The following is a 19,324-nucleotide window of genomic DNA, read 5'->3' as shown; positions in this document are numbered from 1 at the left end:
CCATGGCAAGGATCAGTCTCTAACAGAACAACCACTTTCCAACCCAGCTTAAATAGACGCTCCAAGCGTGGTGGTGTTTCATTCAGACGCTGTCTCCCCGACAGACCTGGTCTTCACCTGAGGACGGCTACTTGCGTTGTGGCCGAAACGTCGTGATAATTATTTTATTATGTTTTATTTTTTTTTATTACTTCCCTTCTACGTGACTTTACCGAAAGAACCAAGAAGAAGAACAACCACTGTTGACGCTCCACCCAGTAATGTTAGAAGAAGACAAAAACCTGATGGGATTCTACCAAATTGTATCCTAATTATATCCGGTGGGGAGATTGTGGGAGTCAGTTGAACCTGGCCACGATTTGAAACTCATGCCCGTAACGGCATTGAGAGCCTCCGCTTATTTCAAATTCCATGGCAAGGGGCCGGTCTCTCTCTCTCGATTCAAGAACTAGTCTAAAACCATCCACGAAACTGCTACCTCTTACTTTTTTGTTTCTCATTTGCAACTCAACGAGAGCCCCTGGTACCGAAACGCCAATTACAGAACGGAGGGGTTTTGGGGGGGCGGGGGGACACGAACTTGGTGAACAGCTGCAGCCCGATTTTCGACATGACAGGTGCCCCAATGCAGGGGTGGAGGGGGGGGGAGATTGGGCTCACTGCACCCACCACCCAGGTGGGGGGAGCACATGCCGGAGAAGGAGGAGGGGGGGGGGTACAGGAAGGTTTATACAAAACCAAACTATTTTTATTTTGGCAGCTAAGTCCCCACTGAGCTGATAGCGCAACGAAGTGGGCTTATCGTCCGGAAATTTACAGCAGCCAAATGTTCTGAACGGCACGTCTTTGATTCTAAATGTGGAGGGGCAAACCGGAGGACCTGGAGAAAAATCCACGTGACCACGGGGAGAGAGACACGCAAACTGCAAATGTACAACAGGCGTCAGGGTCGGGATCGAACCCACGACCTCCTGCATACCAGGCGAGGTAGTTAACATCTCCTAGCCACCGTGATGATGATGAGAGAGAGAGACACGCAAACTCCAAATATACAGCAGCAGGCGTCAGGGTCGGGATCGAACCCACGACCTCCTGTATACCAAGCGAGGTAGTTAACATCTCCTAGCCACCGTGATGATGATGATGAGAGAGACACGCAAACTCCAAATATACAGCAGCAGGCGTCAGGGTCGGGATCGAACCCACCACCTCCTGTATACCAGGCGAGGTATTTATGGTGAGGGGAAAGGGGTGGAGGTGGAAGATAACTATAATACCGGGGGAAGGAAAGGGACAGGGGGAGGGAGGAAGGGGGAGGGGGGGACCGGGTGGGGTGGGGAGTCCTCTTCCTTTTTACACACTTTTTATTAACTCACTCTGTCTGTTGTTGTATCTTCAAATCTTGTAACTCAATTTTTACCCACTTCCCAATGTGTTATGGAATATAAACTTATGTCATACTGATGACAATACGATATTGTATCATTAAAAAATATATATATATATTTTTAAACATTATATTTTTTATATGTTATGTTTCGGCTTGGGTCTAATTGTCCACGCTCAAGTGACGTTGGCTGTAAATCACCACGGAGCCCGTTATGTGATGGCAAGCTTAGGGGCCACTTCCTGGAGTCGTGGAGTTCTTCCATTACTCGTACGGTACATTTCATAAACGTTTTTTTTCAATATTACTTATTTAACCCAGGAGGGTTGGCTGAGCTGCCCCGATACTCAACACACGCTCATGCTCTAACCCTCGGACCCCACCCAGCCCACGCTCATTCAACCATTGCTCTCTCCTCTGTGTGTGCGCGCGCCACAGATGACGGAAGGGCGTCGGTGCCAGATTAATCTTCTGGACGACCGGAAGTTGGAGCTCCTGGTCCAGGTGACTTGAACGGCACAACCCCCGCACACCGTCGAGACTCAGGCGTTCGTCGTTACCACTCGTTCATCATCCATAACAGAGGTTTTTTTGGGTTAGAAGGTGTAAATGCAAATGTGTCGTAAAACCCACCACCACCAGACACAGCCAACTAGTAAGGTTTGTCACGTAAACAGAACATGCCAATTCGTCGCTAGTACAGCACACCGGTGTGTTGGAGAGTAAACCCACAACATTTACAATCTGAGTACGGCCTTTTGTCAGTAATTACAACTGGCATCATCAGACGGACAGCCAGATTTGTGGAGAAATCCTCCTGTTCACCACCGAGTTGAACTGCATTGTGGGGGACACCCTCAGCCCCCTGGGACTCGAGCAGTTCAAGCAGAAGGGTCCGGCAGCACTCCGACCACCGCCTTCTCAGCGTTAACAAGGGATGGGCGGTAAATGCTGGTATATGCGGGACGTCCACGTCCCACGGAATAAAAAAAAACACAATTGGGCCCTGAAGAGAGATGTGTTAATCTGAGTGCTGGGCTCAGTTAATTTTCTTGATGTGAAAAAAAAACGAAAATGTGTGTAATGTTTTAGAGCTTATCATGCGTACAGAATAGTTTAGTGACGGTGAGATTTATTCTGACTGTGATACCCTCACTCTTCTGGGACACGCTCACAGTTCTTCATTAAAGCGGTCTTCAAGAAAGAAATACCAGCAAAGAGCAACCAATGTGGGCGTGACTTGATTTTAAGAGCGGAGATTATAGGCCGTTATGTTGAATCTGCCAAAGCGTGTAATTGGTTCCAGGAGTCCATCAGTATAGTAAGGCTCGAACGAAAACACTCAAACCGATACGAAACTAACTCGCCAGATAATACTGCTCTACAGCAAATGTAAATATCACGTTTAAGTTTTGTGATGTATCGCTTAAGGCCCTTTATTAAATGGTTTATGTTTTATCTGCTAATTTAATTCTCCTTAGAGGTTGTTGTGTGTATCTTACGCATTTATTGGCAAATGTGCATCTGCAGGAGTATTGTTTAATTCATGCTCGTTTTGTTGCCTCATGCAAAGGTTTGTAAGAAAGAAAATGTAATGGTTTCTTCACTCACAATTGTATGCTTCCAAGGTGATGCTTCATTTGGGGGGGGTCAGTTTAGTTTACCATCCCTTCGGAGTGAATCACTAAATTTATTGTTAATCCTGGACTTCGCTTATTTACCCAAGAAAGTCTCAAGATACTTATTTTCAGGAGGGTCCCCACAAGTTGTCGCAGTGGGGGGCGATGTTGCCGTTTGTAAATCCCAGAGTGAGTAATCTTCGGAATAATTTCTAAGGAAATGGGCTGTTTGGCCGATGCCTTTTTCTTCAGCTGTCCATCGCGAACGATGACGACTGCGGAGAACAGCTAGACGTTTCCTGCGCGCCGGTGGGATGAGAGGGCCCAACCCTTGAGCGGAAAGCATCGGCCCGCGCACTGTGGCCAAAGAGTTGCCCGCTCGTCTGCTGGACGGGATTTGTGTTGCTGCTGGTGTTGATGCTGATACGCTCTTGTCCCTGTTTTTCTCCTTCAATACCGGACAGCATTGTATGTTGGGGTTTTTGTTGATGTTGTTGTTTTAGCTATGGGAGGAAACTAGAGGAAACCCGTGAAGAACAGGAAAAGAACATAGAAACGTCACGGAGATAGTCGACCCCAGTGGGGAATCCAACCTCGGCACATGTTGCTGTGAGGCACAAATGCCGTGAGTTCTGTACACTGGGACGTCAACAGTGGTTGCCTAATGGAAAAGACTTTCCGCTTCTGCTTTGTGAATGTGCCATTTCCACCCACTGGCTCAATCAGGGCTGACATTGCCTTTGAGCAGGGGTGGCGTAGGAGGGTAAAGAAACCGAGCAAAATCACAGCACCCCAAAATTATTGCATCCCAAAATCACAGCACTCCAAAATCACAGCACACCAAAATCACAGCACACCAAAATCACAGCACACCAAAATCACAGCACACCAAAATCACAGTACCCCAAAATCACAGCACCCCAAAATCACAGCACCCCAAAATCACAGCACACCAAAATCACGGCACTCCAAAATTATGGCACTCCAAAATCACAGCACTCCAAAATCACAGCACCCCAAAATCACAGCACACCAAAATCACAGTACCCCAAAATCACAGCACTCCAAAATCACAGCACACCAAAATCACAGCACCACAAAATCACAGCACTCCAAAATCACAGCACCACAAAATCACAGCACTCCAAAATCACAGCACTCCAAAATCACAGCACCCCAAAATCACAGCACCACAAAATCACAGCACTCCAAAATCACAGCACTCCAAAATCACAGCACCACAAAATCACAGCACACCAAAATCACAGCACTCCAAAATCACAGCACCCCAAAATCACAGCACCACAAAATCACAGCACTCCAAAATCACAGCACCACAAAATCACAGCACTCCAAAATCACAGCACACCAAAATCACAGCACACCAAAATCACAGCACACCAAAATCACAGTACCCCAAAATCACAGCACCCCAAAATCACAGCACCCCAAAATCACAGCACACCAAAATCATAGCACACCAAAATCACGGCACTCCAAAATTATGGCACTCCAAAATCACGGCACTCCAAAATCACAGCACCCCAAAATCACAGCACACCAAAATCACAGTACCCCAAAATCACAGCACCACAAAATCACAGCACTTCAGATTCATAGCACCCCAGAATAATTGCACCCCAAGAAGCTCAGGGGGAAAGGGGGGCATCGGGGTTCATGGAAAATCTGGGTGCATCATATCTCGAATTTTAAATCGTAATGAACGTAACGAGCTCATTCGTGGCTCTCTCTATGAATAAAACATGGCTCCTAATACATAGCAGGGCTTGATGTACGCAGCATGGTTCTGCCACTGGTGGTTAGGCAGGCGAGCTCACTCGCACTGTTTAGGGCTTCTCAAAAGACTCGTCCGTGCCGTCTGGCCTACACTCTTCACGTGTGACCAGTGGACTTCGGGACTACTTTGGACGATCGATGTTTCCTAACTTCTTCTTGGTTCTTTCGGTAAAGTCACGTAGAAGGGAAGTAATAAAATAATACAAATAAAACATAATAAAATATGTTTTAAAACATAATAAAATATGTTACATTTTTATTATTTTATTACTTCCCTTCTACGTGACTTTACCGAAAGAACCAAGAAGATGAATCCCTGCAGTCACGAAAGCTTTAAATCGAAAAGTTTCCTAACTTCTTGCACGGCGCACTCAGATAAACCCCTGGTTTAATTGCACCTTCTAAATGTCAATTATTATTATCAATGAAAGCTCTCGTATCTCTCGTCTTTTTTTTTTCCTGCTTTTCTTTTGATCTCATCACATCTCGTAATGTTGTCTGCAAATCTCTTATCTCGTCTCTGTCGCCTGTTCGCATCTCTTCACCCAACACACGAGGATATTAGGAATTGGAAAAAAAGGGGAGGATGGTTGAAGGGGGGGGGGGCGGAAGTGGCGGGGGGGGGCGCACCCACGTGGGGGCAGCACCCACGTGGGGGCAGCAGCATCGTTGGTGATGAACACCCAACCAGCAGCCCACGCTTGTCGGAGCATGAACAAGCGTGTTTTTGCCTTTGGCCTTAGAACGTTGCGTTCTTGTTGATGTCGCCGTTGTTGTTGAAGGACAGAGCGGCGGGAGAGGGGCGGGGAAGCTGAAGGTGAAGCTGGGATGGGTTTAGCCAGAGCAAGATCGCTCCTCTGAAATCTCTTGAGCGCATCACAGCCTCGGGGGCACTGTGAACTTGTGCAGCCGAAGTTCCCTTTTAAATCCGCGACTCAAATATTTATAGAGCAGCTGCCTACCGCGGCCGGGACTTCACGGCGCACGATTGAAAAATAATCGCTTTCCAAACGGAGGAACGCGTGTATCTCGCTGCCACAGATATGTGCCGGTTTTTTACACCGTTATTGACGAAGCTTTGTTGTTGGGTCAATTGGACCACATCAGCACCTTGGGACCAGTTTTTTAAGCATGGCCCTGCCTTGCGGCGGGGGCGGGGGTTGACAAATCTCATTGATGTAATGCTCACGTCACGTGCTAATCCCATGCTGTTCCATGCTGGAAGCCTAATCCCATCACGTTTAAGGGGATGTCACCCTGTGGTACCGCTGTTTTTATCCTTTGCCGGAGGAAGCATCGAGGGCTGCGCGTGTCCCTGTGTATGTGGCATCGCCAAATCAATGCCCTTTACCCAATCAGGCGAGCGCTTGAAAATACACGCTCGGGTGGATAGACAATCGGGCACAGTCATGGACGGAGCTACTGTAAGTCCATGACTGTGGGGAGTGGTAGTGGTCAGCACGCTGCGCTACGAACCCGGCGATAATCGTCACTGGCCCAACACCAGTGACGATTATCTGAACCGGTCCTGGGCCTCAAATGAGTACTTGGCGTGGTAATCATCGTCACTAGGGAGACAAAGGCGGTCGCGCGTGGTGCTGGCCACTCACGCCAGCGCTCGGTAACGGCACTTCTACCGACAAGATTGTTAAGGCTATACGGGGGATCTTTGTCTTTGTGTAATCACCCAATCAACGCCCTTTCCCGAACGAAAAAAAACCACTCGCATGCATACTCTAACTGGAAGGAAGGACACGATCGCCCGTGTATCGGAAGGTTTGCGAGTTGAAAAAGTCCTGCTTAGTTGGGCAGCTGCTGGGTTTATTAAAAAAGAACAAAAAAATTCGATTTAAAGCTTTCGTGACTGCAGGGATTCATCTTCTTGGTTCTTTCGGTAAAGTCACGTAGAAGGAAAATAATAAAATAATAAAAATAAAACATAATAAAATCATTCTCACGACGTTTCGGCCACAACGCAAGCAACCGTCTTCAGGTGGAGAACAGGTCTGTCAAGCAGCCGTCTTCAGGTCTGCAAGCAGCCGTCTTCAGGTGGAGAATAGGTCTGTCGACAGACCTGTTCTCCACCTGAAGACGGCTGCTTGCATTGTGGCCGAAACGTCGTGAGAATTATTTTATTATGTTTTAATTTTATTATTTTCCTTCTACGTGACTTTACCGAAAGAACCAAGAAGAAGAACCAAAGATGTGTTTGTAGCTCCACGAAGTGCGCATGCTCAATGGAGACATGTGTCCCACCTCCTCCTCCCACCCAGTCGGGATATGAAACTTCCACCACTGGCTCTGGGTCACTGACGGAGATGGCCACCAATTCCACGCTCATTTGAGCAGCACGGCACTTCCACGTTGTGTAATGTAGCATCCCATTGCCAATCGACAGGAGCCAAATCGTGGAAATTCCCATCGGTTCACAAACGTGCAACGTTCAACGCGTGACACCATCTCTTCGTCTCGTCCTCGGCTTGTGTCCGTGGGGGAGCCACAAGCAAGCAGCAGGCCCGGCGCGTGGAGCCTTAGAGGCTGCGTGGACTGGAAGTGGGGACCGGGGTAGGTGGTGGTGGTGGGGGGTTGCCATGGTTACAGGGTCCTAGAGATGACTGAAGGAGAAGCATTGGAGGATTGAGGGCGTGCAGAGTTCAGAGGCAGACGTGGGCACGTCCCCTTGCAGACTGGAGAGTCGTGCGCGTGGGGTAGGCCACTCCTCGGCAGTGTGACAGCGCGAGGAAGGCACCGTTACCGCTGCTTTCCGTCTGGAAGGGCTGCAGAACGCGTAGAATGTCTACCGGTTGCACGAAATATAAACACTCGTCGTTCGCGCGTTTCCGAGATTCAGCGGTGAAAGGGACCCACTTACCTGCTCGGCAACGTGCAGACGTCTTGGAACGGGTTAATGACAACAGTGGTGGTCACTCTATATAGTAGATGAGAGTGGTTCCTGCAGTAAGAAATGTAAAATTGAAACCCCTGGCTCATAACCCCCGATGGTATTTCATAACTTTTGGTAGCTAATGGGCGTTCACAATGGTGAGGGCACTGCGCCTAGGACCTGCCAACCTGAGTTTGATTCCTGGCCACGACTAACATCGCTGGTCTGTGATATCTGAACACCCCCCCCCCATCTCTTTCACCAACCAGCATTGACCAGCATGGTGAAGTATCGTCAAACTGTGGATGAAACGGAAGATTGTAAATTATCGTTATTATTCATTTGGATATCGTTGAATGATGCTAAGTGGAATAATTGTGTTCCGGTTTAAGGCATGACTAAGCTTTTCTTTTGTGATTATGGCAATTACAAAAATGCTCTCCAACACCAGTGTACATTGTGGACAGCAGCTTTTGACACAATTCATCTGAAATGCAATCCATTTACATTTTTACACGGGCCACTTCTGTCATAAGCAAAGGTGTTATTTGCAGGGATGTTTAGTAACAAACAAAAAAACGCACTAAATTGTTTAATTATATTTCTCAAGCTACAAAAGCGTCTCATTAACGATGTGGTCATTTCATGAGTATAATGCATGATACCCTGCAAAGAGTAGAAATGTTTGAGGGATGCGTAATCATATTCCTTGGATCTTTCGGTAAAGTCACGTAGATAGGTTCAGAGAAAATAAAAAAAAAAGCTACGACGTTTCGATCGCAACACAAGCGGCCGTCTTTGAACCTATGACTTTACCGAAAGACCCAAAGAATATGAATTCCTGCAGTCACGAAAGCTTTAGGTCAAGATTTTAATGGATGCTGTTGTAAATTATAACACTGTAGCAGGTAGCACACGATAATAATTATATTCTTAGGTTTTTTCGGTAAAGTCACGTAGGTAAAAAATTAAAATTAATAAAAGTAAAATAAAAATAAAATAAAAATCACGACGTTTCGGAGGCAACACAAGCTTCCGTCTTCAGGTGTTGCCTCCGAAACGTCGTGATTTTTATTTGATTTTCATTATACTTTTATTAATTTACATTTTTTACCTACGTGACTTTACCGAAAACACCTAAGAATATGAATCCTTGCAGTCACGAAAGCTTCAAATCTATAAATAATAATAATACAAAATTATGACAGCCGGGCAGTGGTGACTATTCATGTGGCCTGTAATCCAGCTCTGTGGAGGCAAAGGGTTCGTGCATCACACACATGTTGCGAAACTCCGTGGGCATTGAGGTGCCATACCCTGGCTCGCCAGGAGGAGGCGGTGCAGTGAAGTTGGGAACTTATCATTTGTCCCTTCGCTATGGGATACAATGTTGACCCTTCGCACACTTGGGCGTTTCTCCGGGTTCTCCGATTTATTCGCACTTGTTTAAACTACGATGAATTGGCTGAAACTATCTTAATATGTAGTGGACTGCAGAACGTGTGAAATTGGTAGTGCTGGCACCGCGCCTGCATGCCTGCTGCTTTCGCGTCTGTCTGTTGTTCCTCAGAGATTGTGAGATGCACTAGGCATGAACGATGCTTTGTAAACCTAAACATTATTGTTCCAATCATAGAGCCCCTGGATTTGAGAATTTACAAATTAATCGTGGAAGAATTTGTGGTTTTGTATTTTGGCGGAAAATATCTAACCTTGCGTAACATTGTCTGAATTTGCATCCTGTTGCCCCTTCAAATTCACACGTGATCACTTAAGTGGTCTCTTGGTTTTTTTGTTGTTTGTACAAGCCCAGCTCCACGACTTCCTCCTCCTCCTCCTCTACAACGAGCAATGTAAATTGGCTTAATTATGTCATTAGAGGCAGCCATTTAATTTATGTTGCACAGAGCCGTGCTGCTGACATTTTCCCAAACAGATCTTCCCCCAAGCAAGCTAGCCACAACGGCGACAATTATATTCCAATCCCCCGCGGCTGCGAAAGCAACGGTGGCATTAAATGGTCGTTGAAATAATGCGCACGACCTTTCCGACCCCGCGCCCGTAGCGCCCTACGAAGCCTTTGCCCAGCAGTGGATTGATCGTGGCTGACGATGGTGATGATGACAAGTGAAATCGTTTAAATGTTTCCGTACCAAGTTGAGGCAATGGCAAGTTCAAACAGCTACCCCCACCTCCCCACCCCTTCCCCCCCCCCGCCTAATATTTCAACGCTGCCTACATATGATGTGAGCTCAACTGCCACGCCAGGAAATCGTTTCCAACTGGCGACCTCTGGATTGCAAGTCCAGTTGCGCTGACGATTGCAGTTGTTACAGCGCCATGTGCCGATGCCGATGGCAAAAGTTGGAATGTCACGGAAATAATTAACACAGCGGTCCCCAACCTTTAAGGCACCAGGGAACGGTTTCTTGGAAGACAATTTTTTCATGGACCGGGGTGGGGGGGGTGGTTCATCATTGGGTCTTTCCCCCTTTTCAAAGAAACTCTCCAGCGACGTTTGTTTTCTACTCATTGTGGCTACTATGGGCTAGAGCTCGTGGGCTCACCAACACCGTGACTGAGACGAGTGCGCAGTGCGGGAGAGAGGCGCGGACGGAAGTGGTGAATAATACAACAATGGCGACGGGTTCCACGCGCGGACTCACCGCTCTCACCTCCTGCTGCTGCTGTGCGGCCCGGTTCCTAACAGGCCACGGATCGGTACCGGTCCACGGCCCGGGAGTTGGGGACCCCTGAATTTAACGACTGAATTGTGACGTTGCCCTGTTGCCAACCCTTGTGTTCCAGCCCAAGTTGCTGGGGAAGGAGCTGTTGGATCTCGTGGCGTCCCATGTAAGCCTGAAGGAAAAGGAGTACTTTGGGCTCGCCTACACGGATGAGATGTGAGTGCCCCCCCCCCCTCGCTTCTTCCGCACGCATTGAAATCTCCCGGTCTCAGGCGCCAACGAATATTAAAAATATCCTCGTGCGGTGCTAATTTACGTGCATCAGTCCTTCACTCATTGCAGAGACACGGTTCAAGCTGTCGTCATAATTATCATCATCATCATCAAAAGTCAAAGTGCATTGCTGCTCAAATGAGTCGGGGAAGATGGGAGGTGGAAATTTAATGAATTGACAAGGGGAAGGACGAACGGAAGCAACAGAGGGAGTGCTGAGATTGATGAAGATCACCCAGAAGAATGAATGGGTGAGGCAGGGGTAGAATGGAATAAAGAATGTATTCGAGATGATCAAAAAAAGAATGATGTGGGCCAGGAGGACGATAGATGATGAACAGAGAGATGTCATGGGGGCAGAGAATGAAGAGATTTGGGATTCGAAAGAGGGAAAGGGAGGAGATGAAAGGGAGAGATCAAGGAGCCAAGGGCGAGCAAGGAGACCAATACCCCCCGCCTTTTCCCAGCTAGCCGGAGTGTGTGCACAGCCCTGAGCCAGTGCCGGAAATTCCTCATTCCTATGGCAGAGACGAGTTTATCCACAGTACGAACACTGGCGCCCTCCACACAACGTGGTATCCATTGCATCCACCCCGGATGATTTCATGGGCCTCCGTCAACCCTCAACGATGATTTGATGTCGCAGACCTCTACGATTGCGAGCCGCTCGCTCGACTGCTGAGCTGCCCAGCGAGATATTTCATTATCATGGTGATCAACGTCTCCCGCCAGCAGCAGCAGCAGCGGCAGTAACGGAAGCGGCCACAGCACCCAGTGTCAGCAGCAGTGGTCGCAAGACGCGTGGTGGAAGCGGCAAGCTTATTAAATACGGAGACTGCAATGAGATGAATGGAGATGATTACGCAAATACATCCCCGGTTTTGCGTCCTTTTCTTGACCCTGGGCATTTTTGGCTTATGTCCCGTAACTTAGGGACTTAGGGACACGTGCGATGTGCCACAGTAGGAACAAACTGCCTACATTGAATCAATAATGGCGCGTGTATCTTCCTTGAAAGAAAATAAACTAAATCCACTGAGATTAAACCAGCATGCTATCTCTTCCTAAAAGGACTATGGATGGTACCGTGTGGACTAGGTTCGTAGTTTGATCCACGCAGCTGCCTGTGGTTAAAGCAGGATATCAAGGGTCTCAGTTCAGTCGACAATGGCTGCACACACACAACAAAAAGTTTACTTTAAATGTGGTGCTACAACCTAATTTGGACGACTTCTAGCTCTGAGAATTAAAATATCAGTTCAGCTCTCCAGCGACGAACAATAACGCTCCCGTATGGCAGAGCGAGTGGGAAAGTGCTGACCCCGTACTGTGTGAATTGGAGGTCACTCAGAGGTGGCTCTGTGATCTCCGCTTCCTTGGGCCGTTTTCCAGTGCAAAGGGTTAAGTCGCTGTACACGTGGGGGGATCCGAAAGGATACTTCGTTGTGTGACACGTCTCCCACAGCACAATCAAGACGAATATAATTCTAGATTTTTAGTTTTCGTGACTTCAAAGGATTCATACTCTTTGTTTTTTTTTTCGGTAAAAGTCACGTAGGCTTGTGTTGCTTCCGAAACGTCGTGATTTAATTTATTTTAATTTTTTACCTGCATGACTTTACCGAAAAAAACAAAGAGTAATCAGGACGAACTTTTGTGGGAAAAATAACAACGGGATGAAACAACAACAGTTAGTGGTTTAAGCCCAGGTGAACAACTCTGGTGGGGGGTGGTCTTGGATGTTTTCTGAGAGACCCTGCTTGGGTGTTAATACACTGGCAGAGAACACTTGTTGGCAAGAACCAGGTGTTCATGTGGTGCACTGATGAATTGACATTGCACAAATGTAGAAGGGCCAGGAATTATGCTGTGCTCATGTGTGTCCGTGTACGTGAGGGAGCGGTTGTGTGTAGTGGTTAGCGCGCTGCGTTACGAACCCGGCAACCCGGGTTAGATTCCCGCTCACGGCCAACACCAGTGACGCTGATCTGAACTACTCCTGGGACTCCCCTAGGTCGACTCGGCCTCAAATGAGTACCTGGTGCGGTGTGTAAACATCGCCACCTAGGAGACAAAGGTGGCCGGGCGCGGTGTTGCCCACCCACCCCCTCGTGTGCCTTGTCAACCTTCATAGATGCTCGCTATCAGCACTTGCCCAAACAGTCTGTTGAGGCTAGACGGGGGATCTTTGTATTTTTGTACAAAATCACCAATGAAGGCAAAGTAAATTTTTATAGAGCACGCATTCTCAGCACAATATAAAAGCCCCGACGTAAAACATGAATTTGTTCAATTTCGATTTAAAGCTTTCGTGACTGCAGGGATTCATCTTCTTGGTTCTTTCGGTAAAGTCACGTAAAAGGGAAATAATAAAATAATAAAAATTTAACATAAAATACAATTCTCACGACGTTTCGGCCACAACGCAAGCAGGCGTCCTCAGGTGAAGAACAGGTCTGTCGGAAAGACCTGAGGACGGCTGCTTGTGTTGTGGCCGAAACGTCGTGAGAATTGTATTTTATTATGTTTTATTTTTATTATTTTATTATTTCCCTTTTACGTGACTTTACCGAAAGAACCAAGAAGATAATGAATTTGTTGTTTATCAAGTTTATTTAACACAAAACAAGATTGTAGATGGAAGTAAACAGTAATTCTATTCATGATTCCTTGCTGAGGGCACAGCAGGCCTTTGTTGAAAATCATGAGCTTCTTGAACATCGCGCAACAGCAAAGAAATCTAACAACGAATGGTAAGAAGTGGACAAAACCGTGAGAACATCACGCCATTTGGTTATGGAACCATTGGATCTGTTTTAACGGTCGGCATTTTAAATTCTTTAGCCTGGGGTCGTTTCGTGAAAGTGGTGCAGATTCACCCACGAGTGATGGAAATACGGACACCACTCCGAATCTGGCCCAGGTGAGATCACAATTCTCCTGCAATGGTGGCCGATGTACGTGAAGATAGACATTCAATGTGGACGCCTCTAAGCTCTACAAGCTCTAGAGACAGGCGTTAATGCAGTGGTTCTTAACCTTTACTGTAACCTTGCACCCCTTTGGTTCTAAATCGTTAGAAAGTGTATAATGTTAATAATGATTAATCAAAGTAGTTGTACTTTCGTGCCGTACTTAATTTGTGTTTCGATGATTTACCTTCTAAAAACAGATCTGGCCATGTCTCGCACACCCCAGAAAGGGAATCTCGCACCCCCAGTGGGTTGCGGCGTGCACCTCAGGTTAAGAAGAACCACTGGGAGTTAATGGATCACGCAGACATCCCTTTTGTGTGGTGGCACTGCATAAACTCGGCTCGGTTTGCGAGGCGTCATGAAATTGGCAGTGCAGAAAATAGCTTTCGCTTTGGACGTTTTAGTTGTATAATTGCGTGGTTTTGGGTTTCTCTCTGGGTCTGCCAGTTTCTTCCACATCCCATCCGAATTAGCCAATTGAAGAAAAAAAAGAAAAAACCAACCTCCCAAAACAGTCTTCCTGTAAAATAGTCGTGATAATCGATGAGGCTTTTCCTGAACATCTATACCAGGGGTCGGCAACCTACAGCTCCGGAGCCGCATGCGGCTCTTTACGGGCTGCTTCTTGACGATATGTACGTATGTACAGTATGTACTCAGATGCATTGCGGCTCTTGAAATACTGAATTTTGTACCGAATTGGAAAGAAATGGCTCTTCTTGTTATTTTGGTTGCCGACCCCTGGGCTAGACGGACATTGTTATTATTTTATTTCCAGAGGCATCTTGATGATCTTCATCCGGCTTATTGATCCATCTGTGAGCAGGGCACACCAGCCGGCAGTGTGGTGTGATTTCGCGTGTATGGGGCTAACCGATTTCTCCGCAACAATTCAATCTCTGCGGCTATGCGGTGGGACAACGTTGTGTGTGTGCTGTGTGTGTACTGTATTTGTGTGTGTACTGTATCTGTGTGTGTACTGTATTTGCTACTCGACAGGCAGCTGTCTCCTTGTGCGGTTTCACGTTGTGCGCCCGTTTCATTTGGAACGCATCTGTCACCACCACCGTGCAGAGAAACCCGTCGGGGGGGAAAAACTCAACACGTTCGTCAGTAACGTTGCCCTATGAAGAAAAATAGGTGACGTTGAGGAAAATGGCCTCTCCTCAGAGCACGTGGAGACGCAGAGACCTATTGGCCTTTTTAAATTCAGTTCGGAGGTCAACGTAGCTCCTCATCAGACCTCGGTCGGTAAAACCTACTACTTTGTGATAATCCAACGGTGTTGATACGCCGACTCCTGCCACGACAACGCGACATTTCCAATGCTGGCTAATAATGCCTGCCTTCGCAGGTGGGGAACCCCTAACCCCCGTGTTTGTTTGAGCCGGGGGTAGGGGGGGGGGTAGACACAGCACTGTGGCTTTTGTGGAGGATTAATTGGCTGCGCAGCCATCGCGGTGAGCATTTGTCGCCTAAAACCGTGCCACGTGAACCACGTGTCCTCGGCAGCCTCCCCAGGAAGAGGCAGGCAGTGACTGCAAGGCTAAGGGGTGCGAGTGAGTCACTCCCTAGGTCACTGTTAAATCGTTACATTTTGTGTGGATGTAGCAACTCTCCATCCAAACGAAGTGGCCTCAGGGTCTCCAATTAGCCTAGCGAGCTTAAGTCGAACGATGCTGGGCAATGAATATCAATTCGGGGCACGCCACCGATGGCCCATCCTGTTGTAGAGAGCAGCACGCCAAATTGGGCCTTGCAGACTACTGCTGCACATTGATCGCATGTGCGTATGTTGAACTTCTTTCGCACCGTACGTAGCCAACCGTGCTGGATCGGAGGTGTGTGAGGTTGGAGCAGTGGCGCTGTGGTTGGCATACTGCAACGACGAACCTGGCGACCCAAGTTCAATCCCTGGCCGCGGCTACCATCGGTGGCGAGTGATACCTGGACTGGTCCCGTGGCCCATCCTCCCTCCCCCCCATCCTCCACCGCACTCGGCGTTCGCTAAGTGGATAATGTTCGTGTTTACGCCTTAGAGTCGTGAGCTACACAGCGCACGATGATAACCACACACTATAAAGATTGGCCACTCGAGTACCTTTTTGTTGACGATAAAAAGCACCAACTATCATTACAGACGAGCTGACACACAAACACGTTTGTCCATTGTACGGTTAATGCCTAATCGGCGCACACTTGCGGTTTGTCACGTGACCACTCGGCTATTTTGAAATAAGGTGGTCATTTATGTTATGAATCACACTTTGGGTTTTTGTTGATGTTTTCGGCAGTGGCGTAAAGGTCTATTTACATTCTAGATTTGAAGCTTTCATGACCTCAAGGATCCATACTCTTAGGTTTTTTCGGTAAAGTCACGTAGGTTAAAAAAGAAAACAGGTAAATTAAATCACGACGTTTCGGAGGCAACACAAGCCACCGTCTTCAGGTGGAACCGTCACAGCAAAATGACTGTATCAAGTGAAGACAGTTTCGATTTCAAGCTTCCGTGACTGCAGGGATTCATCTTCTTGGTTCTTTCGGTAACGTCACGTAGAATGGAAATAATAAAATAATATAATTTTATTATGTTTTATTTTTATTATTTTATTATTTCCATTCTACGTGACTTTACCAAAAGAACCAAGAAGAAGTGAAGACAGCTCTAAGAGATACGACCTTATATATATTTACATGTTTGATTTGTATATTTACGGGTGCCTGCATGCGTAGATATTTTTTGTGCGCTTGTGCGTACAGTTTTGACTTAAAGGTTTCTCGTGACTGTAGGAAGGTAAGTTCAAAGAAAATACTGACATTTAAAAAAATACGTTAAATCAACAGTTAATTTTGATACGAACCTTTCACAAACGTTATGCACTGAAGAAATTTAGTTTTTTTTTTATTCAGGACAGACGGACTAACAAACTCACACTTAAATTTCGATTTAAAGCTTTCATGACTGCAGGGATTCATCTTCTTGGTTCTTTCGGTAAAGTCACGTAGAAGGGAGGTGCCTCGAGTGGCCAATCTTCACCCCTATTCCCTCCCTTTGTTGCTGCTAATCCTACATAATGCACGGGCATAATATGGCTTTGAAAACCCCCCGCCCACCACCTACGCATTTCACAAGTAGTGACTAATCCCATATCTGCATTTCCCATAAATATGCTAAATTCCTCTTAATATGCAAATTCCTTTATCAAGGCGCTCTTCCCCCTCCAACCCAACTTAAATATACGCTTCCAAGCTTGGTGGTGTTCATTCAGACACTGGCTTTCCGACAGACCTGTTCTTCACCTGAGGACGGCTGCTTGCGTTGTGGCCGAAACGTCGTGAGAATTATTTTATTATGTTTTATTTTTATTATTTTATTATTTCCCTTCTACGTGATGACTTTACCGAAAGAACCAAGAAGATGAAACTCACACGTGCCCCACGATAGTATCGTGCGGCTTATAATGACGATTTACATTCTTCGGTGGGGCGAATCGCATTGTGAAATTTTCACGAAGCGTTTTCAAACGACGGTGCGTGTGAGCGTGTGCGTGCGTGTGCGTTCTTAACACTGGAATATTCTTCCAAGTTAATTGCTTTAACGCTGCAGATTACACCGGGCGCATTTCAGATGTTATTTTTTTTCTTGCAATTAAATGCACAAAAAAAAATCCATCGTGCTTCATTTCGCAAATAAAAGCGTAATCAGTGGACTTAATTACAAATGTTGATTAATTTTCTTTTGACAAAGTTAACGCCATCGATACCGAATTTCTTCTAAGCATTTTGCATTTTGGACCTCGGTTATTAAAAAAGAAAGTAGATTCGAGGCCCCCACACCAAGCAAAAAAAATCAATAGACATTAAACCACAGGGTGAGGCTTACACTTAAATGACCTAAGGGCAGATACGATTCAGCATTGAACTCCAGTTTGGTGACACTTTCTTCAAGCAGGGCTCCCGAAAAGCATTACGTTCTTGTGTGTGACGTACGCGTCTGTTGAACTTCTTTCGCGCCGTACGGTAAAACAAAACCGCACTACTCGAAGGTGCCGGTGAATTTAAATGGCAAGTCAATGTGATTTCCCTGTTGCATTGAGGAATCGGTGCCCATCTCCTGTGTACGGCCCTGAGCAAGTGGTGGAAATTCCACATTCCTCTGGCGGGGAGAGCAAGTCTCCCCAAAGGACAACCACTGATAACTTGCCCATAAAGTGGTACTCATTTGATCAACCCCAGAAGATCAATGGCTCGGGTCAACTGCAAAACCTGAATTTGAACTCGCAACCTCGCGATGGCAAGCCGCGAACGTTGCTGGTGAGCCACTTTATGCAAATTAAACTTCTTTCACACCGTATATAGCCAACCATGCTAATCAGGGGTGCGGGTGAAAGACAAGAAATGAAAAACACAAAGAGCAGTTCTAAAGAAAAGAGTTTTAAATCTAGAATTAGAGAAATGCATCGCTCCAATGCCTTCCTTATGTCAGAAGGAAGAGCGTTCCGGACGGCCGCAGAAGCGCTTCTAAAAGCGCTCGATGCGGTGACCGTTTTTGTTTGATGGCCACCCGAAAAGAAAAAAATTAACTAGTAAAAAAAAGTTTTTCACTATAAATCTTTTATATGCGTGGCATCGGTTTTATTGTATTATTCATTTCTGTTTTTCTTGAGTAAGAGTTTCATTTTTATCACATTGGTATTTTAAATTAAATATGAATTTTTTTTTTCCTAAAAAGTGGAAAATTTTGGAAAAAAATTGTCACGAAAATAAATTGTCACGCACAACGAGTCTGTGTGCAAAATGTCAGCTCGATTGGATCACGGGAAGTGGGTTAAAAAACGACCGAAAGATTTGCACGGTCGTAAGCGCTCAAGCAAGCAAGCAAGTGAACTTAATATAAAGGATTTTAAAAAAGCCCTCGCTCCTGCCTCCACAGTTTTCAGTGGTCTAGATTTCAAAGTGCACAGCTCCAGGCCCTTCTGCCAGCGGTGGCGTGAGCAGGCAGTTTCAGGGCTGCGCCTTTCCCTCCTCCGTGTCCCCTTCCGACTACGTACGACGCAGTGCGGGTGCTCACCGTCGCGTCGTTGCGAGTCAGCTCTGATTGTGGACCAATCAGTGTCAAGGACAATGGCAATATATTATCATAGTGTGTTTTTTGTTTGCATTTTGACTGCAAGTATTGTGGTTAATGCAGACATGAATCATTGTAAAAAGGTTTCAGTTTTGTTGCCAGAAAAAACGGGGAAACCCCCTATTATTATTTCGTGTTCTACTTATGCCCCCCCCCCCGCCGCACCCCCCAGCTGGGAGGGCGTTCAGCAGAGGTCGCAAATGGGTTTTGATTGCTTACCCGTACCCGTACCCGGCCGCACCAGGGTCGCAAACAGGTACCCGTACCCGGCCGTACCCGTACCCTACCCGTACCCTGCCGGGTATCGGGTAGGGTACGGGTATCGGGTACCCGATTGCGACCTCTGGGATGAAGCAATGTTGCAGGCGCGGGTGGGTTGATTCTAGGAACTTGAATTGTGAGAAGAGACAAGACGTTGGGAAATGAGTGACAAACGGTGACTCACCAGTGACTCACGGCCTACCCGTACCCGTACCCGGCCGCACCAGGGTCGCAAACGGGTACCCGTACCCGTACCCGGCCGGGTACGGGTAGCCGGGTATCAGGTAGGGTACGGGTATCGGGTACCCGGTTG

At 46.8% G+C, this 19,324-nt stretch overlaps 1 protein-coding gene across 1 annotated transcript in view; it reads left to right on the top strand.

Moving 5' to 3' along the window:
* LOC144947155 (FERM domain-containing protein 4A-like) overlaps positions 1-19,324 on the top strand; it is a 289,753-nt gene that overhangs the window by 108,721 nt on the left and 161,708 nt on the right. The window contains exons 2-3 of the mRNA XM_078876349.1: positions 1,826-1,891; positions 10,496-10,590. Coding sequence (XP_078732475.1) covers positions 1,826-1,891; positions 10,496-10,590 — 161 coding nt within the window. The remainder of the gene's footprint in view (positions 1-1,825; positions 1,892-10,495; positions 10,591-19,324) is intronic.

This window comes from Lampetra fluviatilis, chromosome 44 (genome assembly GCF_964198595.1).
Source record: "Lampetra fluviatilis chromosome 44, kcLamFluv1.1, whole genome shotgun sequence".
Taxonomy (NCBI): Eukaryota; Metazoa; Chordata; class Hyperoartia; order Petromyzontiformes; family Petromyzontidae; genus Lampetra; species Lampetra fluviatilis.
The sequence above is the reverse complement of the archived record's forward strand: the minus strand, read 5'-3'. Positions and strand labels throughout refer to the sequence as shown.